Raw genomic sequence first — 26,884 nt, forward strand, 5'->3', positions numbered from 1 at the left:
AACGTGCTCTTCGTAATTAAGATATTCTACTTTTTTTAGTAGAATTCATAGAAAGCCCAAAAGTATGGAAGTTTTCTATATGCATTATTGTAATTTCTATATATGCAAGAATTGAAAATTAATCGAAATTCTACAAATTGTTTGCTTAATTTCTTGAGAATTCTATTCTAACAAATATTTTTCTTTAAAACCCTTGAGAAATATCTATCAAATTTTTATAAATTTTTATTTGACAATGAAATATCTGATACTTGCCTCAAGTCGTAAATTGTTTTCTTTGTGCATTTTGTCAACGTGTTTGAATATGAGATTTCTTAATTTTAAAATTTTGCATAAAATCACTTTTGTTCCAGCTAATAACAATTTAATTCTTGTAAATTATGAATTAATTTGCAAAGCAATAATTTGAATTGTCAATTTTTTTTTTGTTTTCAATTCCAACAAAGTGATTTTTAAATATTTAATTAGCAACTAATTTAAAATATTAGTTCGACATTTATTTTTTTTTTTTTTTCATTTTGATTTTAAGAATTTTTAATTTCTTATTTTGGCAACAATTCTTAATAATTAATTATGAAATAAATAAGAGAGCCAAAAAAGTTTTATAATTATTGTTAAAAAGTTTAACTTCGATTTTTATAATAGAAAATCCTCAAAAAACAAAAAAACGCTATTTAAAATACAAAAATTTGAGAATTTTTCTGGAATTTTAATTTGTAGTGTAAACTATTTGGAATTCTTAGAAAATTCACTTCTTTATGATTAAATGTGTCTCTTATTCATATGATATATATGTATGTGTATGTCAAGATGTAGCTTTGAATTATTCTTTTGAAATAAAACAATTTACATTGCGATTAACCACCAAATCTCCATTTTGATGCTATAAACTTTTACTTTTTCAAAAATATTTAATATTGTAAAATTATCTAATTATAACTGTATATATTTGCATATTTCAAGGTCATACTGTACAAACTCAACCCCTTTTAACAATAAAAATAAGTTTGTATTTGCATGTGTGTATTTGTAATAAAAATTGTATTAAATTTTTAATATAAAATTCTTATTTTATCGCAAATAATTGCATAATTAACATTATGTTTTTTATTTTAATTATAAATGGAAATACTTATGTATAGGATTATCTGCGTATATTACGGTAACATCAATAAATTCGGAGTATATTTGTGATTTGAGTTAAACTTGTATGACGCAATGAAACGAGGGCATGACATCATGCACCAGCACTATGCTCCTCACTAGGAGTGAACAGGGTAAAAACAAATGTTTGTGATTTAAGGTGAAGGTTTATTTTACGAAAAATCACAGCATAGAATATTTTTCTAGAGAATTTTTGTTGTTTACATATATGTAACTGCGTATATTAAATGAAAGTGAAAAAAAGTACTTTGAGGGAATATAAAAGCATATAATTCCACAGATTCAGGAAATTGCAGGGCAGATAAATTCACGGAAACGACTCTTGTGCTCCTACCTGAAGAGTAATACTTGCGGATGACTTTGAATACGTGCAGGCTGCTTCTACACAATGCGTTAAAAGAGCCGAAAAAACTGACCTGCTTCGCACGGTAAGATAAGTTTAAAGTTGTCGCTGACAATCCCTGTGTCGAAGAGGAGCGTCAACCTGACCTAACCTAGCCTACTCTAATTAGGTAACAAATAATTTCATAGATGATTCTTCATTATTTTGCTGGAAATTGATGAAACAATCACCCCTGAAATTATTTGCCACATTATGCGAAACATCCTACATTTACATCCCGCAGTAGTTTAGAATGTAATATTTTTACAAAAGAGCGCACCAATATTTAATCTTGTTTATTGCTTACATATCGACGTTATCTTCATATTAATATACATATGAGGAGCCAAAATATTTCAATAATGCAAATATTTTAGTTCAACTCAAATGCACAATAAATGATGTATTAAATCACTAAATTAATTAAAAAACTGACAAATCCAAAAAAAAATATAAAATTATATCATTTGTTTACATCTAAAACGGACACTTCCATTATAAAATTGTAAATCTATAAGTTCTTATGTAACTTTATTTTAAAGCAGATTTATAGTTGTTTATCTATGTATATTTTAAATTCTGTAAAATTCCGTCATTTGGAATCTCATTAATAATTTAATAGTTAATTATAATTAGAATGTACATTATGTAGATATATTTGCGCCATTGTTTAATAACAATTTTGTCCTTCATATGTATATTTAGATGTATCTTTATTTTAATTTTTAATTTTTGTGTATTAGACAATATAGATCTAAATATTAGACCTATATAGATCTAGAAATAAATCTTATTATCAATATATGAAAAACACAAAAAAAGAGAAATATAAATTAAGAACAGGTGGGAATATAAATTAATGCAATTAACTATAAAATAAGCAAGTAGAAGAGAGTAAGATACATATATACATATGTACACTGTATAAATAATATTAAAGATGCCAAAAATATTTTAAATTTAGGAATTTCAAAAATCTATCCAGAATTCTTTATTGGTACAAATTAATTAAAAAAAAAAATCATTTATTTTAATTGAAATTCTAATAAAAATTTTATAATTTTAATAATTATTGCGCTTAATTAAATATTTCAGGTATATAATATAAGTTCTACATATACATGTATAGCCCAACAATGATATGAAAAGGCATATTTCGAGAACTTTTAAGATTTCATTAGTATTTATGAAAACCTATTGGTTATTATGATCACCCTGCGCATTTGATCAGTTTTAAAAATTTATTTTTATTAAAAATAATTAATTTAAGCAATTTTATCAAAATATTTATCCACTTGAAAACTTTGTAGAGTCTTTAAATCGGACAAATAATAAACAAAATTCAATTCTTAACTAAATTGATTTGGAGGAGGAGTATCACAAGTATTTAGGCGCGCAAAATACTTATAACGAGCGGCTCGTTATAAGAAACAAATTGACACTACCGAAATCGTATATAATCTAATAAGATGAAAAAAGAACATTTATAGAACTTGTTAGTTCTTTTTCTACTTACGTACAGTTTTCATTTAAAATTTTCATTTGAAAATTTGAAATAAAAAAAAAATAGAAAACGCCATTAACACAAAGCATAAAAATAATTTATTTGTTGTACAAAATTGATTATGGCTGTTCATCTTAACCAATTAAGAATGTCTGTTGTTATAATTAGATTAAAAGAACAAACAAATAGAAAAAAAAATTAACCATAAAATTTGACAAGAACAAGTTCATTCAAAAACTATTTACTAAAGAAAAATAATTTGTTACATACAACCTGTTAAAATAATTAATCGATTGCTTGTATACTTATTTAATTTGTTTATAATTTATTTATTTTTTAATATTTGTATAGTTTTTAAATATTTTAAGGTCAAAACTGTTACGTACGAGTAGACGACTTTTGAAATTGCATTTATAAAAGATTCTCAGAGATTCTCAAGAATTTATCCGAAAACTTCATTTTTGAGTATAAAACAAAAAATATCTCAAATTACTCAGAAATTTGCCTCTTATGTTTTATTTTCTTTTACAAAAACAACAAAATAACAATAAAATTTATAAAATATTTTAATTTGAAATTGCTAACACTAACATAGTATAAATATTTTTATCAGAACGGTAAAATCTTCATATTTTAAGGGCTTACTTTAAGAATAATAATGAAAATGTTCTATTATTCACTTTCTACTAAAGTCGTCATTAGAAAAATTATTTATTTATATATTTTGGGACAATCACAATGAATGTTCGTATGTATTTTCCGTTTTTGTCATTTACTCGTTAATTTGAGACATTTATTAATTTTTAAATTTATATATGTACTTAAGGAAAAATAAATTTCGTAATTAACAGAGTTTGTTTTGTTCGCAAAAAACTCAAATACTAAATTTTAATTTTTCTGAGCAAAATTCGAAAAATTGAAATTCTGAGGAAAACATGAATTCGGTTTCTAATAAAAGACCAGTTATTGCCATCTAATTTTCTTGAAAAGTTATGTGTCCAAGGGGTGTGTAGTATGATCACAGAGAAGTTATAGAATTTGAGACGGGCAGACAGACATTACTCTAAAAGTAGTTGATTCATGATTCCCCTACATGAACAAAGTACATTTACACCGAAAAATCAACATGCGAAATTCGGTACTGCAACATATCCTCACTTATTTTGCTGTCGGCAATTATCATTTTCTTAGCACAGATAATTTTATTCTTTTTATAATTATTTTGTTGAAATATTTAAAAAATTTTATAATTAAATTTTAATTAGTTTTTACCTATAAAACTGTATGTGTACAAATACATTTATGCATAGATATATATACATGTATGAGATAAGGTACTGGAAAGGTACCGTTACACTCATATTAAGAGACGTAGAAGCGTTAGTTTGAAAAGTACTGTTTTAGATCATAATAAAATATATTTAGTTTCGGAATTCATAATTATTATAGCAATAACAATTTTCTTTGTTAAGCAAAAATTCGAACTTCTACGTTTTGGAAAAATAAAAATTATGCTTTCTGTTTTTATTATTGTCCATTGTGTCTTTTTTTCGTTTTAAATAAATTTTTTACACGCAGAATAAAAAAAAAATGCTATGATTAAAAAATTTATTCTTTAAATAATTTTTGTTACATAATTTTATAGACTAAGAAAACTTAAAAATGTAAACAAATATAAACCCCTTGACAAATCTGTAATAAAACATTGATTTCCAAGAACAGTGCTGCCATACTCGTAGCATGAACAAAAGAATTCAACAGAATAGATATAGCTTAAAATTTTATAAAGTAATTGAGCTTAATCGTGGAATATATACAACGAAATTTAAGATAGAAATAAATATATTTTTTAAATAAATTTTATTTATTTGAAAATTTTAATAAGGGATGTTAAAATTCAAATAATTTTATCTGTAATTGTAAAATTATTGCTACTATAATCTTATAACAATACATACTAGGTATATAAAATGAATAATAATTTTTATTATGTTACTAATATAAAATTATTATTTTAAATGAGTTAAATTCTTCAAATGAAATTTTATTTTTGGAATTTGTTGAAAAATAATATTATTATTTTAATAGTTATTAAATTTATCAATACACTAATTCCCTCACAAGTTGTGCCTTAAAAAAATCTCTGATTTAATAAAAATTGGTAAATTAAAATATATTTGAGGGACTAATTAAAATAATGAGCCAGTTGGTTAATGACGTATTGTGTTTTCTTCAAAAATGTTTTATGAGAAGTCTTGGTATAATGTCAATATGGTTCAATTACCATCCCAAAACTTTTAATACCACCATTAAAAAAAATACTAAAGCTTTTGCAAAGCCTGTTTGAATTGATACTTTGTTAAATTAACATTTTGGGTCTTTTTTTCAAGTCACGGAATTTTATCACTTTACAGGCTCCCAAAAATTGTTACAAAATTATCCTGTAAAGTTTTTCACATTAGCATTTTTGCCAAATTTGATACGGTGACCCAAAATAAATTAAGAATTTGAGTATATATTTCTTGAGATAAAATTTATTTATTGTACCAAGTTTCTGATATTATATGAGAGATCACATTAATATAACAAAGTTTTTATTACATAAATAACAGTTAAAATATGCTTAAGTGCGTTATCGTTTGTCTTCAAAAGAATTTAGTGTATATAGTAGATTTGAATTAGTTTGTATGTTATATAAGAGCTTTACCTTAACTTGACATTCAATCAAAAGAAAAATCAATTGTTCTTAGTGAAATATTAAAGACCTAAATTAAAAAAAGAAAAAAACAGAAAAATTTTTTTTAACTACTTTCAATTTAATAAACAAGTATCACAGAATTTAATCTAAATTGTTTATCCGTATGTGCATCAAATTAAGTGATAAATATGTTTGGCATCAAATTAAAATTTTTATGATCGAACATTAAATTTATATTTATTTATTATTATTTTGATTGTATATAAAGTTAAATAAGTATTCGTACATATATAATGCTATATATATATATAAACACGTGCCACTCATTTATTTTATTAAGTTATTAATGTTGTCAAAAGAATTTATTTTGACGTTTCAATTTGCCTACACAAAAATTCTACACATTCCACAACTTTGTGTACATACACGAACATATATGTACATAAATATTATACTTTAAAATTTTTGTTGATTTTCTTTTGTTGATTTATGTATGTGTGTGAATGTACGTTAATAATGAATATAAAACCTTTTTTACTAGATTATAATGGTATTTATATATATATATATATATATATTTTAAAATGCTGCACATATTATGAAATTTATTTAAAAATATTTAAATTAACCTCTCAATCCCTTGATAGCCTAAATCTTAAAGTCGTGATTAAAAGTCGCGGCAACACTTTTTACTTCATATGTAAACGATAACCTTATTTTTAATTGTTTAAAATGTTAATTAATGAAAATATTTTAAATGTAATGAGTTTTTCAATTAAAATAAATCACTTTGTAAGATAATAAGTAATTTATAATAAATTAAATAAAAAATATTTTCCCAAATATTATTTGATGACCGCATGCGGTAAAAATCGGAAAATTCACAATTCAGAACAAAAATAATAAGTATCAGCACACTAAGAACAAAATGTATGTAATAAAAGGAAAATTATATTCTTTTTTTTAAATTTCAATCTCATACAAAAATTTCATTTATGTGATAGAATATGGACAGAGCATTATTAAAAAATTTTAATATAAAATACTTTTAATGTTATAAAATATTTTATCAAAGTACATGCTTTAATACCGAGTGTTTAACTAGATGAGTGCTATAATATTAAAATATTAGAAAAAAAAATCATTAGATATGTCACTTATTAAATCTATATAAAAACTCATCTTATCCTTGTGACTTGTCTTCATTATCATTCAATTCATTCAATCCTTTCATTATAATTTCGTCCTTGACTATTTTCCTCTTTACATATTTTCTCCCTATTTTTAATTTTCCTATTGAAAATATTTATTATGTCTGTGATAGCTGAAAACGAAAAAATTAAAAATAATATTAACTATGTGGAAAAACTGAAATTATGCACAATAATAATTATATAATATGACCTCTTATCAAATGATATTAAAGAACTTGAATCAATATCTTGAACTTTTAAAAACATATTTAAGTATACATATATTATGTATACTCGTATAAGGATATAAATTATTTGTATAATGCAATATTATAATTTCAAACTCATCTGGGGTACGAGTATAAGGGTAAAAAAATTTTAATGACTTTTATACACACGTACATATACTCATTATATTTTTGTGTATCTCACAGATTTAGAATTTTATTTCAAATCAATAATGAATTTATCTGTTTTTATGTACCCTGGAGAATATATGCATAACACCATATGCGATATTTAATAATGTAGGAAAAAACAAGTGATTTCATTTTTAAAATAATGAATTTTATATTGCTTACTCATTATTTGAAAAAATTTATAATACATAAATTTAACATAATGTGACAATCATTTGACAATTCATTTGAAATTATTAACACTTCCAGAAAATTAAATTATATATTTAATTTTTATTCTATTAACAAAAATTAAAAAATAATAAGAAAAACAAATTTAACCAGCTAAAAACACGTTATAAAAAATAAATATTTTACATAAAATTTGGATAAATTTAATTTGTATTGCTAAACAATAAGCTTTCAATATTATAAATAAAAAAAAAAAAGCAATAACTGGGCGTAAACATCTGCTCAAACATTCGCACATTTTTGCATCAATTTTGTTTTATTTATTAAACTGCAAAACAAAAAACATAATTTTTGACGTAAACAATTTTTATAAACGCGTGTATTTGGTATCAATTGCAAAATATTGTTTGTATATGACGTTTGTAGCAAAACCATTTGACAGTGACATTATATGACAAAATAATTTTTTATCAATTTTCATAAAAAGATTTTTTTTACAAGAATGCCAGCAAGAAGAAAAGAGATGAAATTTGAAAATATCAAAGTTTTTGAACTAATATTCTCATTTGAATTTCAGAAAGAGGGAACACATTTTTTAGTATCTTTCCAAAAAAAAATGTATGCATTTTAGAAATATTTGAAATATTTTGGTATATTATGTAAAAAAGTAATTTAAATAATGTAATAAATTGTTTTTAAAACCAGTATTTTCACTTGTTGATGTGAAGAGTAAATTTTCGATAAGCAAGTACATACATAATTGAAAAAAGAGATGTGAAAAAGACAATACATATGTTTCCATTCATTTTCATTCTCATTCATATAAACAAAGTCGCCGAAATTGAATTAAATTTAAATAAAATATCAATTTTTTGTCGAAACTAATTCGATAAAAGACACAATGATATGATCGGCATAAAGAAAATGAAAAATAAATTTTAATATTTCTTGTATAGTCTTTTAAGGCATATAGTCGTTGCACATTATTCTCAGAAAATTTAAAAGATTTTTCTAAAAAGATAGCAATTAGATACCAGTTTAAGCTCAAGCCTTCATTAAAAATTTTAAAATACTCAAACAAATTACATTTGTAATACTCTTAACATTTTTCATTTAGAAAGTGTCATATAATTATGCTTTTATTATGACTCTTATGGATTCCTGATCTAATGAGTTTATTTGTTTTGTTTTTATTTTGTAGGGTTAGGATTGATATAAAGTTAAATTTTTTAGAATTTTGAAAGTACATTAAAAAATAATCGAAAAAAGCACTTCTTATAGTAACTAAATACTTTTACATTTATCAAAAATATAAACAAATCAAAATTCAAATTACATCGTGTAACATTAAGAAAAATGCATTATAAAAACGTTGAAGTTTGACGTACGCGGAATGTCTTGCAAAATGTTTTCAAAAATGTCCATATAAACCGTATTATCAATATTTTATTCATTGATAAACTTCAAACTTTCAGCTTATTTTGTATGATCGAAACAATACTATGGATTTTAAAAATATTATAATCAGATTTCCCATTTTCCGATTTGAAATCGGATGCACTTTGTTGACAAAATATAAAAATAACTCAAATTATGGAATATGAATTTTTAATATTATTGAAAATGTATTAAGTTTCCATTATTGTATAAGTATATTTCTGTCATTTCTTAATGCAGAAACTATAAAGAAAAAGATAAAGAAAATTCTTGTAACACGGTAATCGGATTTTATTTTGCTTTTCATATAAGCAATTGTAGTCTAGGTGATTTTATTATTTTATGATTTTAAAATTCATTTTTCTATGAAATGTCATAGAGTAAACACATAAGATTTTAATGCATTTGATATATGTAATTGGGTATGGATTAAAAATGGTTTTTCTCACATAACATTTGGTAAAAACAAAAAAAAAACTACTCAAAAAGTCAGATAAAGAAATGTTTGAAAAAACAAATTGTAGTCGAGAAGAAAATTCTCCTCAAAAAGCAAAACTAAATCATCTATTTTTTCATTTTTGGACTTTTGCACCAAAATGGAAATGTTATTTCTTTGATATCAATCAGCTACATTTCTTAATCGTAAACTGTTGCATATTCATGTCATTTTGCTGTTGCGTATCCATGTTCATTAAATACTAAACATTGGAAAATTGTGTACATTCAACTTACATAAATCTTAAAAATGGTGTATTAAAAAAAAAAAATAAATTTTTTGTTGCTGAAGCGGGGTGGTTCCCTTGTCCAAACATTGTTTCTCAATATTAACATAGTTTTTTGATTAACAAAATCCCAATCAGTACTTAATTTCTGTCAAAACATAAAAAACAACATTTGCAATTTGATGTGTCAAATTGAATTGTCATTTCAAATTGTCGGGTTACTTATCAATATTTTATTTACAAAAGTATGTACTCGTAAATCTCAGCGCTGCTCGATTTTAAGATACTCAAGGGCCAGTTTTTATTCTGAAGTTTTTGGACAACAAACAAAATCAAATCTTATGAACCCAAACAATTCACTTTTATTAAGAAAAAAAAAAGAAAAAATAATTATGTAAAAACAAACTATAAATATAAATTAAAAAAATCGATATATATAAACAGCAAAAGAAAAGAAACTTGATGTTTTTTCGCCTTCTTTCTTTCATATTAGATAAAGTGAGGGCCACAAAAATTTTCAAACGGCCCGCATTCCACCTTGGGACAGCAATGGTCTATCATAAAGTTTTTATACGTGTTGGAAAATGGTTTGATGTTCTGCATTTCCCATAAATCATAATGTAACTGAAAATAAGTGTGTATAAGTATGTATGCATTTCACTAAATTATTCTAAGTCAAAACCATTAAGAAAAACATAGCAAATATTACGAAAAGAAAGAATTTATACGATTTTAAAATCAAATTCAGAATGTGTTTTTATTTTTAAGATTAAAGTTGAATTCAGCAACCTATGCTTATCTTAGGCTAAATCGAGCAATTATGTAACTAATAACAATAATAATTTATAATAGATCGTGAGTTTGCACATATGACTGTGTATACGTTGAGGGTAATTTGTTGCAGATATTTGTAACTTGCACTTTTTTTTTTCGTAGGTGAACACATTTTTTAACATTTTAATCTTGAAACAAATATATAAATTGAAATAAAATAAATAATCTACATTCGGAGTTTTAAATTGTGTATTTGTCTTAAAGTATAGCTAATATTTTTGTACTTCCACTGGGAATTTGATATTGTCAATATTTATACGGGAATTTGAAATGCACATAGATTTCTGCTATGCACTCACGCGTTGTTTTAACTAAGAATTTGACTTTTTATCATTTTTGTTATCTTTGATTCTCCATAACAAAGTAATTTGACATTTTACAGGAAACTAAATTTTATTTTTCTTTAATTAAAAAAAAAATTAACTTCCAATTAAAATATACCAGCTTCGCAAATTAATACTCAAATGAAATTGAAAAGAAATTCGTGATAATTTTAATTGATTTCACCTTTAGTAAAAGTTTTTTATATTCCTTTTTTTACAGTTCTCTTTATATTATATGGGGGTGGCAATTACTGAAAAGGAAAAAGAAACCATGAATTTTAAAACTATTTTAATTTTTTTTTAACTGTAATCTATTTTATTCTTCTTTTTTTTTCTTATTTTTAATTTCATGAGTAGTAAAATGTTCATGTTAAAACAAGAAATTTTTCTCCAACGAACTGTTTATGTAGGTGTATGTTAGTACGTGTCTAATATGTTTCACCAAGCCCACATCACTAATCAAAAATTATTGTTTTAACATAAAGTGCACTTCTGCTTTTTGTTACCCTAATAACAGTATGATATTAGGGCAACTACAATGTACATACATATGTAACATACATACATATGTAACTGAAGAAAAAATAAATTTTCTTAAATATATATGTGTGTATGCGTGTTTGTATATATTTTATAAAAAGGCTGCATAGCGGTACTGTTTGAATTATTAATAGTTTTCTGTATTACATTTATTGTTGATTCTACATTTGTATGTTTGCTTAACCGTAATAATATACACTGTATATATGTACATTAAAATTATAGATTTAAATAATTTAATTAATTTTTTAATATTAAAAAAAGCAATTATGAGTTGATTAAAATTAAAAATAAAAATTATCAAAAATTTGAATGTGCAAAAAGGATAAATTCATAAACGTAGAAGAAATTTTCAACTGTAAAAAGTTTGACATGTGACTGACAGTGCTAAATCATTTTCTCTTATTTAATTCATCTGTTGTTCTTAACTCTCCGAAAAACACAATTCATGCAGTTTTTACTTGAAAATCGACTTTAAATTGTTTGCCGAAACAGTGCAATCGAAGTGCCGAAATAGTACTGAGTTAGAGCTGAATTTTCAAAAAAGCAAAACTTTCACGACTTTATGACACCATTACTATATAAAAATGAGGGGAATTACGTAGAAATTTTCTTCTTGAAACTATACTTTTCTTATAAAGACTAATTTGTACATAATTTTGCTGTTTTCTTCTTGAAATCATACGGATAATTTATGAGAACCAACAGAATAAAGGAAAGAGCGGGAATAATAACATTTTGTTTTTAAAAATAAAAATGAATAAAAAATCTGCTAAAAATGTGTATGCATCTTAACTTTTAAAAAATTTAAATTTAAGATTCTTGAAAAATATAAAACAATACAGTTATTACACTTCATTAAAAATTTCGTATCTGAAAAATTAAAAGAATTGTGTTAAAAAATACACTTACATCTTTCATGAATACATTTTCTACAATAAGAGGAACAATTTTTTTTTCTTTTTAATGTAACATGTGTGCTCCCTTGAAAAAGAATATACATATATATGAAATATGTATATATTATGTTTATACATTTATACATGCAATAGCAATGTAAATTTTCTTTTAATTTTTGAGATACCCACTTATTTTTGGATAAATATTGTATTTAAAGCATAAATAATAATGAAAAAATATATGAGAAAGGAAACAAGATGAACGTCGTCAGCCTTTAAACTGAAGTTGTTTTTTTTTGGGTTGAAACTTGAAATACAATGCAATTTTAAGTAACTTAATATTTAACACGTCGGCTAAAGCAGATCTCTTTATATTTTATTTTCTATATATTTTAATATAAAAATTTATTAACTTGAGTGGGATTACTACGAACTAAAGTCAACTATATGTGATTTTCAAAATTAATTCTTCAAAGCTTATAGTATCGCTAATTTATTCGAGTTTACAGCATGGATAGAATTCCGGAAATTATTTAATAAAATTATGCTTTTTTGGAACTTTATTATTGACTACTAAATTTGTCAATGATTTACAAATGTTCTTACAAGTAAAATAAAATTCAAGAAATATATAAATTCGCCGCCCCTGATCAAAACCATTTTAAATCTTATTTTCAAAATCTTGTGGGACAATATTAAAGTTTTTGTTTTATTTCTTTTTAAATATATCTCTTTTACGGTTTAGGTAAATTAATTCTTCAAGCTGTTCAGAAATCGAATCCTGTTGAGGAATCTAACTAAGTTTTTTTCTTAATATAAAACGAAAATTTGAAATTTACACCCCGAAATTTTATAAGGCAATTTTGACAGATAGTTTTTTGCTGATGTGAAAACAAATATATATACACGTATGTGTTTTCACATCAGTAAAAAAAATAATACTAAATAAAACATAATGAGTGAAAAAATCAGTTTAACTCAAATGTGAAATAAAGATAATTTTGATCTAAAGACAAAAAAACAAGGCAAGTATTTATAATTCAGTTGTAAATCATGGATGAATACCTCAGCGATTGAAAATAAGTGTGAACACACGTTTAGATTATAAAGTGAACATGAGTCATTTTTTTGAGCGGTATATAAACATTTGCTCAATTTTTTAAATTTATGTAATTTTTTTTTATGTACGAGAATAAGTTAATTAAATTGTTCAAAAATATTCAGTGATTTTTTTTTCAAACTAAAACGACAATAATTAATTAAATTGTTAAACATTTACAAGTTCACAATTTATGAAAGGGTACAAGAAACTCTTCATTTCATTTGTGTCAAGAATAATTTGCTTTAACACGAAGTGGACTTCTGCTTATTGTTACCCTAATAACAGAAGTTTTAATTACCTTTTAGTTTTAATTTTAACGTGTTTTATGATTTGCTATGTGAAGTTTAAAAAATGATAAAATTCAACTTAGTTCTCGTTAAAAAAATAACTCAATAACAAATATGGTCGCTCTAATTAAAAACATTTTTGTTATGTCCTTTATCAAAGGAAATCAAATTAGTCCCTATATACTACAAATTATAAAAATTTTATGTCAAAATTGAAGGCAAGTTTTTGCTCAAGCACTCAACGTGAAAACAGTAATTATGAATGAGTACATTAAACTTTAACTCAATTATTATGCAAAAATGTAGTATAAATTCAAATAAAAGGGAGTCAGAGTTGACAAGAACAATGAGAAATATTTAATTATTTTTATTTTCTTTTACTTTTTTTTAAATTTATATTCACACCTTAAAATTTAATTTAATTTATTTCAATTATTTATTTTTAAAGCTTTAAATAGATTTGCACATCTTTTGTGTCTACATACATATATTTGTGCAGAATATTATTATACTTAAAACAGTACATGTTTATGTGTGTGTATAAAATTGCGTATTTTCATGTTCTTGAATATGTTTTTGATAGTTTTGTTTTTTTTTTGGATTTTTGTTGCTTTTGTCAGATTTTAAATTTGAACTTAATTAAAAATATAAAAACGTATAATAAATTGTATGTATATATTTTGTATACTGTAGATCTGTATGCTTATGTATATATATGCATGTTTTTTATATATTATTATTTTATTTTATTACGTCGCGTTTGTCTACGTTTCCTATAGAATGTCTTCCTCTGTTTACGCTTGAATATTAAATTATATTTTATTACAAGAATCTATTTTAAAATAGAATAGCCAAAAACAAAAATTAAAATATGCATAAATATTTAATTTTTTTATTCGAACAAATATTTATTTTATTAAAAATAATATTTTTCTTGAGAACAAAAAAAAAATTATTGTTGCAACACTATTTTTAAAATTTTATAATATTTATGTTAAGCATTATTAAAATTTTTCTTAATTTTTCAACAAACAAATTTTATTAAAATTTACACTTGTACACAAATTTTTTCAAAAAAAAAAAAATGTATGTGAAGGGGGGAGAGGCTCGCACGTCTAACGCTGTTTTTCGAGGGTTTTACAAAAAATAATGAAAACTAATTCCAAAAGAGGGTGAATTGAAGTTCCGATAGATTAACGAAAATTGAGTTCAAAATTATCTGAAATTAAAGCTTTTCCAATTAATTCTTTTGTACAAGAAACAAAATGTGTGGCAATAAAAGCAAAAAATTTAAGGTTCCAATACTTGGAATATAATATGATAAATATAGCATAATTAGTTATGATATTCTGATACAAAAAAAGGAAGATAATGCACTAAAACATTATTACACTTGACTGGAGTGTCTTAACATAATAATAAACATAATCAGCAAAAGGTTTTATTATGTGCTCAACAATACCTTTTAGCATATAGAATCTCCCATTGCCCCACTTATTTAACTAATGAATGCCATTTTTTTTCTCTAACCAACTGCTTAGTATTTTGAGTTATACAACATCAAGAAAACAATTCTAAACGACTGCACATGTAGTTTCCAGCAATTTTAGAAATACAAGCATAATCTAATTAAAATCTTGTTTGTCATCTAAGTTACATTACTTAACTATCGAAATCGATTCTTTTATATATTACTAAATATTAACCTACATATTAAGAGTCTCTAAATTCATGATATTTAATTAGATATGTAAATTTAAAATTAATTAATTGAAAATAATTATTTGATGTTAAATTATTTTTAATGTGTAAACTATTTAGTAACTAAATAAACTAGTATACTAATATACTAGTTATCTCAAATAATATAAATTTTTAACTTAATTATCACCCAACACTTTTTGTATTGTTGAATTTAAATTTTTTTTTGTCTTCACACTTTTAAAGTAACATTAAAATTTAAAAGAGAAGCCTCTTCTGTATAATTTATGAATAAGTTAAAAATTAAATAATTAAATAATCTTTTAATTCGTTTAGTTCAACTTCAAACACGCACAAATACTTACAAACAATTACTTATTAATTGGGTAAAGGATTTTTACCAAACTAATTGACTTATCATTTTTTCTTATCAAATAAGAACAATAAAATACGTTTTGAGTTTTGATTGTATTTTTATAAAATACTGAAGTGCTTTTTTTGTTTTTTTTTTTTTGCTTAAGCAAAATCATTAAAATTAAATCATTGTTGCGATTTGAAGTACTATAATTTATAAACACATACTTATTTTATTATCACAGTTATCAGTTCAAATAATTTTTTTTTTATTACTCATAGTATTTTACAAAAATAATGTTAGTTGGTGATTTTAATCTATTTTAATCATTTTCATTCATAAAAATTAATAACGAAAAACAATAAAATTATTAAAATAAAACCTGAGACATCTAAGTAGATTTGTTTTGAAATAGAAAATTAATTTTAAGTATTTAACAATGAAAATAATTTAAATGGATGATAAATATAAGAGCAAATATTATGTGAAGCAGCTCTTGTTCTTTGAACAGTCGAAAGTACCCTTTGTAAAAAAAAACTCTACTACAAATTATTTAAATTACTTTCACTAATATTCTAAGTAATTGCATACATTTAGGATAAGGAAAAACTGAAAAAAATATTGTTCGATTTCGACAGCTTTGTAACTAAGTTAAGTTGATTATTTACATTTTTTGAAGGCCCAGTTTGTTTTTGTAATGTTTAATTATCCAGTATCGCAGAAGAACTTCTCTGCGTTTGCAGAATTTAGAAGCAATTGTCGTTCCCATAGAAATAAATTACGTATAGAAAAAAATTTGTGTATAAAGAAATTTCCTTTAAATAAATTAATAATTATAAATGTGATAAAAATGAAAATCATTCATTTCGTTATCATTTAAGATTATTTCTCCAATTTACCTTATAAAAGGAAAATTATGTTAATTTTAAAAATGACGTTTAGAAGTCAAACGGTTAATTCCAAATAAGTTAATCAGTTTTTTTTTTCTTTTTCGTTAAATTAATGGTTAATTTCAAATTCCTAAACAAGGTAAACAGTCGCAACAGCATATATTCCCCAAAAATGAGAAATTTGGGACTTTGATAGAATATCAATTAGACTGAAAGAGGCAAATAGATAAAAGCTCACTTCTATAGAGAAATAATTAGATTCACATTAAAAAAAAAACATTTAGTTTTAAAAAATTAAAAAATTTTAGTGTTTTTCATTTATATGAGTGTAAAAATTTATAAGCAAGAGACGAACGGACATATACATATATACAGATAGAATAAAACTATAGTTAGCACTAATTTTATAAGAATAAGACTAATAAACACTAATTTTATAACATTCAATAAGTTTAAACTTATTAGATCAATTTAAAGACTGCAAAAAAATTTTTCTTTAAATATTGAAGAGCACCTCATCTATTTTAGTTTTCCGTCCAAAAATATTATTTAAATTAAAGTAAAATTAGAAGTACGAGTAAGATGGAAAAATAAATCTTTAGAAAAATTAGATTGAAAAGCAATCACATATATTGAAATTTCTATCTCTTTCTATAATTGAAATTTGTTAAGTTGCCTAAATACAAGTATGTAAGTACATATATTAGCAAGTAATATAGTAAAAAATCTCATTTCTCTTTCTTTTAACGAATAAATTAATTCTTCTCTTATTATTTAAATAATTTGAAATTCTTTATATAAACCCCCACTGTATTTGATTTATAATTCTTTCTCTTCATTTTTTTTATGATCCAATTAAATTAACTAGAATACTTTAAAAATAAAGTACTAGAACTGACCTTAAGCTAATCAAATTTTATTAACTAAGTATAGTTATTGTTAAAATTTTACAAATCATGATGCATTAAATTTGTACTTTATATACATATAAATGTACATATACATTCATAAATTTATGTACATTATGTTTGATTAAATGTAATTTTATAAATGTTAAGTGTTCTTGAATAATATATACATAGAATAATTTTAGCCAGATTGTAATAGTGTTATAAAACTAATGTTTAATTTGCATAAAAATCAACAATTCGAATTTGATAATAGAATAATGTGGTTTTATTATTACATATGTACACATGTATATTGTATACAATTGCATATATGTAAAGTTTTATCTCTATTTTATTTAACAAAGAAAATAAAAAATATTAAGATAATTTATTAATAAAAATTTTAAATAAACAATATTGTTAGCCACAATAAATTTAACGATTTTACGTTTTATTAAAGTCTGCGCATTTTGCTTTTCGTTTTTTTCACTAAAATTATTAAAAACTCTATAATGTACAAAATCATTTGCTTTCGACATTAATTTTTCTGCTCTCATTTTTCTTTTATGTAGGGCTCACCATATAATTCTGTCAAAATTTACTAAAATAAATTTTAATATTACTTCTTATTCTAATAGTACAAGACAATTGTGTATGTATTATGTTAATGTCTTTTTAAACTCTCTTTATAACTCTTAATGTCCAAATTTTCATTTTTCTTACATTGAGATTAATAAAAATGAACATGGCATTCGTATAAATTAAGCAATTTAAGCCATCTATTATTGTTTAAAATGAATATGACCTCAGATTATAGTAAAAATGTCGATCGATGCCTTCGGAATACGTTACTGCTTAAGAATGAATTAATAAAGAAATCTTATTATAAAAAACAAGCTGTGTAACGCATACGTACATACATATATACATTGATAATAAATTTGTATGTATTATGCATGTAAAATTTCAATTAACTTAAAAATGACTTAGGTTTATAAAATATTGATAGTTTCGTAAAAGGAAAGTAGAGAACAACAAAAAAAACCAATAGAAGGCATGCAAAGCAGATTATCCACGGGCCTCATGAACTACCATATAAAATTTACAGTCCGTCAATATTTTTAAAATTTTTATAAAAAAATATTTTAACTATTTCAAAGTACTATTGCAAAATGCTTAACATGTTCGTGGACGCGAATGCTATATAGCATTAATTTTTATAGTGATGCAAAATGAAGTGAATACTATAGCGTTCGCGGGTATAAGAAGATCACTTGGCCCATAATACTAAAAAAGTGTTAAATTCCTGAACTAAAATGACAGTGAATAACATTCCACGTATCTATATTACCCATACATATGTATCTACACAATATGCATGCATATGTATACGACAAAAATAAGCCTATAGATAATCATATCCTCCGTTTTCATACTTTTTATCAATTCTTATTATGTATAATTTTTTTTTTCCTTTATTTCTTCATCATTTTGAAAATAACCAAATAAAAATTCAAAGAATATTGAAGGAGACGTTCAGCTTTAAAATTGCATTATACTTACTGTATCTGAACTTATTCTATAAATAGAAAATAATATATTATGTACATAGTTATCTGTCTATACCCATATAGTTATAATGTACATTAAATTGAATATTTTATATACTTATACCCTTAGTTACTCTTCCTCTGGGTTATGTGTTAATTTATACAAAATACAAATATATTTTTGTACACTTATAGATGTACGTAATATGTATGTATTTTAAAGCATATATTGTTGAAGATATGCGTTGACATTAGTATATAATCAAATACTTATACGATTAAATGATGAATCTTGTATTATAAAAAAAAAAAAAGATTATGGTTATAAGAAATGTTTTAAAAATTTTGCAGTTAAAAAAGTTGTAAAAAAAAAACACCGATAAAAGAAATTTTTTTCAACTTGTTTGTAAAGGTCAAATACAAAATTGCTTAAGTATAAATTAAAAATAAATTAAAATTAAAATTTTTCATTCTAAATTTCAATTAACTAATTAAAATAAATTTTTCTAAATATGTAGATATTTTATTAAAAATTTTCTTCGATTTATTTATGTGAATTAATAACAAAATATTGTGAATAGTTATGTACTTTGGGCTTGATCATATTATTCACAATATCTATTTCATAGGCCTACTTATGTGTGTGCGTACATAATAAGGGTTTTTCTTACTCTTTTCCTTAAAGATGAAAATCGATTATAAAATTTGTTATTTAATAATCGATTATCAGAATCGATTATCTATATTGTCATGTAATCTTAATCAAATATAATTTTTTACTACTTAAATTAGCAAAAAACAAAGTGAATGCCAAACAAATTAGTTTTACTTTTTCCGTATTATTATCATTTAAAACAAATTTTAATAAAATATTAATATTGAATTTAAAACGTACGACAAATATTAACTCAGAAGTTTGTAAATGAAATCCTTTATCCAAAAATTTATATAGAAAATAAAATGATTTTAGGTAAGCTGTTAAAAAACTCAAAATATTAAAAATTTTATATTAAATTTTATAAATTCTTTTATATTGTATATGAATGTACACATATACATATATGTATAATTATAAATATTCCTGACTTACATGTTTTAGAAAAACACTTTGAACGGCAAAATGGTATTTCGAATTGTATATACATTCTCATTTAATATAAGCATATTCTAAGAATTTAAGATAAAAAAACAGAACAATGATATGAAATTCAATATTTTATTTATTTTGAATCATTTACTTAAATGAAAAAATTATATTTTGATTATTTGTATTAAATTTTTATTTTTTTCTTTGTTTACTTGCAGAACTACAACAATTTGTTAAAATTCAACTTTTTTAAAAAAAATAACAAAGAAAGCAAAACAGGAATCAAACAAATACTTTTAAAAAGTGGCTTATAACGGCAATAATGCCGGGAGACCGATTTGGTGCAACGGATCCCGCCTCAAATAGATCACCAAGGGAAAGTGGGGAAGATTCTGAAGATGAAAGTGAAATATTGGAAGAAAGTCCATGTGGCAGATGGCTTAAAAGACGTGAAGAGGTTGACCAACGTGAAGTGCCTGGTATTGAATGTGCACACTTAGCTATGGACACTGAAGAGGGTGTTGAAGTTGTATGGAATGAAGTGCATTTTTCTGAAAAAAAAAGTTTTAAATATCAAATAGAAAAGATAGAAGAAGTATTTGACATTTCAACACAATTAGATCACCCAAATATAGTAATATTTCATCGTTATTGGACTGATACTCATAATGATAAACCTAGGGTAAGCTGTTCCGTATATGACTGCATATGCAAAAAGTTTATAGTTTTAAATCAAAAAAATAAATTTCTTTTTGAGAAATCTTAATTTAAACCAAAGTTTCGTAATACTCCCATTTCATTAGTAATGGGAGTAAATTATTGGCAGGATAGTAAATTATCCAAAATTTTAAATGTTTAAAAACTTAAAATTTTGATATTTTAAACGTATTTACAGTTTATTGTGTCACAAACAAATTATAATAGCATTTCCATATAGAAAAATTAAAAAATATCGTCTAATATAATTTAAATAAACATAATTTTTTTTTTAAATATTTAAATGTTTTTTTGATATAATTTCAGATTATATTTATAACAGAATATATGTCATCAGGTTCATTAAAACAGTTCCTTAAACGAACTAAACGTAATGTTAAACGACTGCCTATGCATGCCTGGAAAAGATGGTGTAAACAAATTTTATCAGCACTAAGGTAACTATTAAAAATGTTAATTAAACATAATTAAACGTTAAATTTTTTTTATTTTAGTTAAAATCAACTCAAATTTCATTTAATATTGAATTTTTAACATTGACACTTTAGTCTCTTATTTCGTTCTTAAACCAAAATTAATCATTTATATTATTATAAAATATTTAAGATACTAAAAAACTTATACCAATTTTCGCAATGTACACGTGTTCTTCAACAGAACTTCAATTAAAGAACAAAAAAGAAGCATTTTGTCAATTTAGTACTAATCTATCTCCCATATGCATATTTAATCATAATTATTTCATAAGAATAAAAAAATTAATAAGTTTTTTCAACTTAAATTTTAATTTCTACAAAATCAATAAGTAAACGTCAAATATTTAAACGCTTCTTATTTGGCCTAAAGCTACTAGACTTTCAATTTAGGAAAATTTAGTTTTCACAAAGAATAATTTAGAAAAATACTTCGTTTTATTTTATTTATTATAATATGATCTTTTTTAGAAAATATTAACTAGCTTTGGTATTTTTTTTTTTTGGTTTTTTGTTGCTCTATCATGTTCAATAGTTTTATAAAAATTATGTGTTTGGGAAATAATCATTACAGTTTAAATTTTTTTATTTATAACATAAACAAATATTAAAATTAATAAACAATAATTTTTTTTATTTTAGTTACTTGCATTCCGCTTCGCCGCCAATAGTTCATGGCAATTTAACCTGTGATACAATATTTATTCAACATAACGGTTTAGTTAAAATTGGTAATGTAGCCCCTGATTCATTTCATCACCGTGTTAAATCATGTAGGGAAAATATAAGAAATATGCACTTTTTAGCTCCAGAATATGGAAGTAAGTAAAAAAATTACTTTAACATTTTTTTCATTGTTAGTCTAAAAATTTTCGGTTTCAATTTTTAAAAATATTTTTTTTTTTTACTTTTGTTCCAAATAAAGGTTCTTTAGTATCACCTGCCGTTGACATATTTTCATTTGGCATGTGTGCTTTAGAAATGGGTGCATTAGAAATTCATGGTAATAGTGATTATGGCAAATTAGTTACAGAAGGTGACGTTCTTCGAACTATAGATAGCTTGGAAGACGAGAAACAAAGGGACTTCATTCTTAAGTGCCTGAATCCCAATCCAAGAAAACGCCCAAGTGCTCGAGAGTTATTATTTCATCCATTATTATTTGAAGTGCACTCTTTAAAATTGCTAGCTGCTAATTGTCTTGTCAATTCACCAGCTAATAGAAGTAAGTAAAGCAGTTTTTTAAAATGTAAAAGTTATAATAAAATTGCAATTTTTTAATTTTTTATTTATGTCCTTTAAATTTTTTAAATCAACTTTACACACATTTTTTTAGATCTAAATTTTATTATTAAAAAAATATAATTTTCAGCACATTTTTCTGAAACAATAATTGACGAACTGTTGCAACGTTTACCAGGTATTGTTTTGGCTCATTTAACTAAAAATAATAAAGTCGTCGCATATTCATTTAGTGACGTACCGTCAGCTGAAAAATTAGAGAAGTTTGTTGAAGATGTCAGGTACGTTAAGTTGTTAAATAAACTTTCAGAACAGGGAAAATATTAAATAGGAAAAAAATTTATATATTTATAGAAATGGCATTTTCCCTTTGACAGCTTTTGCTGTCACCAATACACCATTTATAAGGCCTAGAGCTTTATCGCCAGAGACTGCCGAATCAATAAAATCGGTTACACCCGAACCGGTTGATATTGAAGCACGTAGAGTTGTAAATATGATGTGTAGTGTTAAGACAAGAGAAGATAGCTGTGACCTATTAGTAATTTTTAAAACTAGAAAAATTTTTTTTGATTTAAATTATAATTTTTAATTTTATTAATCCTTATATTTTGTTTTTAATTTTATTGTAGATGACGATATTATTACGAATGGATGATAAAATGAATCGACAGTTGACCTGTCAAGTATCACAGGATGATTCCGCTAATTTATTATCACATGAATTAGTCCATTTAGGTTTTATACATGAGGTAATAAGATATATATATTTTTTTGCATTGTATTATTTAATATTAAAAAACGATATAAAAACTATTAAGTTTTAAGATATGAATATTGCTATCATTTTCCAAAATTTCTGCAATTTCTTATTCGAGATGTTAAAAAATTTACTTGTTTTGTTAAAACATTTTAATATTGTAGGGAAAAAATACTTTTATCCCACCGCAAAGAATATATTATATTTTTCTATACACTGCAGTGAACGTTTTATTTTCATATTTTTGGCTTTCTTATGTTTTATTCAAATTTGTACAAGTATAATACATTAATTTATATACTAATCAAATTGTTTGCGCAGCAATTTTTTAATTAATTGTGTTTTTATATATTTATGAATTTCAGAATGACCGTGAAAAAATAGCTGCCCTGATTGAAGATACTTTAAGAAGTAGTTTTGCTAAACAACATCAATTACATATTAGTGCTTTACATCCGCAATTAACTAGTGATAGCACGAAACACTTACAGTCCGGTATGTAGTCACTGTAAAAAAAAACAACCATTAAAAAATGAAAAAAATAAAAAAATTTAGAATATATAAATTTATGCGAATTTCAATTACTTATATATGTATATATAAGTATATGTTCAATATACATGTATATATGTTTATAAAAAAAATATGATATAGACGTAAATATACTAAATATACGTATATATACAATATAATCGAAGCAAAAATTAAAATAAAATCAACTGTAATATCACATATACAATAATTTTACTATTCTTACTATTATTATTTTAAAATAATTGTAAAAAAAAATATTATTTATTACTTTTTATTTAAAAAGAAAAAATTATAAAAGAATTATAAATCATATTAAATTTGTAGAAATTAGGAAATAATTAAAAAAAAAGGAATGAAAATCTATTTTTGTTTTTATACAAGGTATAAAGATATAAAAAGAATTATTAAACAAACATGTTAAACAAATCAAATAAAACGAAAACAGAAACGCTAAAAAAATAATAATTTTGTTTTTATTTTTGGTTTAGTTTTATTTGTTTTACCAACTTTTTAAGGTTTTCCCTTGTTTTTCCTTGCCTCGCACAATTTTTCACTTTATGATTTTATTTAATATGAATTTTAATTATTTAAATTTTTATTTTTGTTATTTAAAAATAATAAAATATTTAACACATTGAAATAAAATATTTGAAATTAAATAAACATTCGTATTGAATTGACAACCGAATAACTGTTTGAATATTCTTATCTATGCTGTGAAATTTATCTCTGCCATATTATAACTATATTTTGATAATCGTTTACTATCTTTTATATATAATTAAAAAAATAGGTAATTAAAATATGGGTTATCAGGTAACAATTGCTATTGTAATTTTAAAATAAAATCATTTGGGAAAACTGCTGTTTTTTTTAGGACAATTTTATTATTTTAAATGCCATTCAGTCAATATAATATATATTAAGTCGCAGATATTTCAGCAAATTTTACATCAATTATCCGTATTAGTTTTACATATTCGTTTGCAAGCCAGACTTAAAATGGACTCACTTAAAGTATTGAGAAACAAATAATAAAAATTGTGAATTTGATTTTAATAACCTCAGTTAAATTTATAATTTACTTGAAAAATCTAATTATTCGTCAAGGTCACTTTTTAATTATCATCAACATAATTGAAATTAAAATACTACATATTTATATTTTTTGTAATTTTAAAACCCTTACATATTACACTGTCACAATGGAACAAGGTTTACGTAATTTGCTTCAACATTATAAACTATTTTGTATAATGTAATTTTTTGATTACTCGTATTTTATTATTGTTATTTTTATTTTGTTTTATTTTGTTTTGTATTTAGTAAATCAATTACAAATTAAAAAAAAAAAAACGTAAATATTATTCATTTTTAAAAATTTTACTACGTCATTTGTTCGCTTTAGGTCCTGAACGTGGTTGGATTGTTGCTGATTCTAAAACACCGGTAAGCAGTTCCCAAGTTGAATTTAACAATCAAACAACAACATCATCCGTATTGACAACTAACGATTCAATTCAACAGCAACTTGAAAAATCAGATAATATGTCTTCATCAACAACTGATCCGAATGCACATTCAAATGATAATAATGAAGGAATTGATAGGCAAATATAAGAATGAAATAATAAAAAATAAATTTACGTTAAATAATACACCGCAATTTGATTTAAAATTAGAATTAAAGTAATAATTGAAAAGCAAATTTAAGTAAACTTGAAAAATAAAAAAAGAGCAAAAAAAAAACCATTTTAGTAATACTGTTCTTTAAAATGCTAAATATAGTAGGTATAATCAAAAATGTAACCAAAAATATTAATTGAAGTTGGCGAAATATTAAAACGTGTTTTATAAAAAACAACCATATCAAAATTTAAAAACTAATAATAAAATTATAAAAATCAATAATAAATTTATTACACTTTTTTAAAACAAAAAAAAAAAAAACATCAAGAACTAATTCGGCGAACATAGAAAAATAATTAAAAAGAAAAAAGCAGCTTATTTTATAATTGTATAATTAAAAAAGAGATCTTAATACTTTCACCTTCAAATTTGATATTATACTTAACTGTAAGTATGTATTAAAGTATATTCAGGGAAGAATATAATTATTTGAGTCAATTAATTTTTTGAACAAATTATAAAATGGAATAGAGTCTTAATATGTATAAATACGTATTCAAATTTGATTTTCATACAATACACGGTTTGGTAAAATACTGCTTTATGCGTACGAAATGCACACTACATGTGCGAAGGATATCTAACGTGTACTTACATATTAAATTTGATGTAAGAAATCATCTCGTAAATTGTATACAACAAAATAAATTCTGTTTTATAATACCTTAAGTAAATTTAAATTTTATGATACTATTATTATATTGTATGTCTGTATGAAATTTAATATAATATTTCATTGCTCAGAAAGATTATTGATGGAAGCAAACAATATTAGTTTGACTGTAATTTGGAATTAAATCAGAATAATGGTAAAACCTTTATTAAAATAAGAATTTATTGTTTCAAATAATTATATCTACTTTGGATATATATTGAACAAATTTGTTGACCGACAATTTACTTCCAAATAAAAGAAATTTTATTTTGCTTACCAAAATAAATGTTTTTGCTAAAAATAAAATTTCATTCATAAAAAACAAAAAGACTGTGGATTTGTTTATACTCTTGGAATGTGTATGATATAGGCTTTTATTTAATTTTTTTCTTAATAAAATTGTTAGGATAACCTATATTTAATTTTCACTAGGTTGGATTATTTTACATAAAAACAAATTCAGATTTAATTAAATACGGCATGTAAATCCTATTAAACTAAAGAAAATAAAAACGCTTTTGCAATATTCCTCAAGTTATAAGTTTATCATCTTCATGTCATTATAAATACAATAATTATTGCAAATGAAAAAAATTCGTACTTCCATTTCAGTGCTTATAGGTTTAGAAGATTTAATAGGCTTAAAACAATTTTATATTTTATTTA

General features: G+C 23.4%; 1 protein-coding gene across 3 annotated transcripts in view; it reads left to right on the top strand.

Moving 5' to 3' along the window:
* The window catches only part of LOC129609775 (nuclear receptor-binding protein homolog), a 58,682-nt gene extending 31,798 nt beyond the window's left edge, over nt 1-26,884 (top strand). For 2 of the 3 annotated variants that reach the window (XM_055521905.1, XM_055521897.1), the window contains 9 exons: nt 20,367-20,830; nt 21,172-21,302; nt 21,981-22,159; nt 22,264-22,563; nt 22,711-22,861; nt 22,935-23,121; nt 23,213-23,332; nt 23,706-23,835; nt 25,283-26,884. In XM_055521905.1, coding sequence (XP_055377880.1) covers nt 20,471-20,830; nt 21,172-21,302; nt 21,981-22,159; nt 22,264-22,563; nt 22,711-22,861; nt 22,935-23,121; nt 23,213-23,332; nt 23,706-23,835; nt 25,283-25,494 — 1,770 coding nt within the window. In that variant the 5' untranslated portion in view covers nt 20,367-20,470 and the 3' untranslated portion in view covers nt 25,495-26,884. Of the gene's footprint in view, nt 1-20,366; nt 20,831-21,171; nt 21,303-21,980; nt 22,160-22,263; nt 22,564-22,710; nt 22,862-22,934; nt 23,122-23,212; nt 23,333-23,705; nt 24,092-25,282 lie in introns of those variants that run through there. The other variant, XM_055521913.1, reaches the window with a different exon arrangement.

The sequence above is a fragment of the Condylostylus longicornis genome, unplaced genomic scaffold (assembly GCF_029603195.1).
Source record: "Condylostylus longicornis isolate FDR11 unplaced genomic scaffold, ASM2960319v2 ptg000004l, whole genome shotgun sequence".
NCBI classification, from domain to species: Eukaryota; Metazoa; Arthropoda; class Insecta; order Diptera; family Dolichopodidae; genus Condylostylus; species Condylostylus longicornis.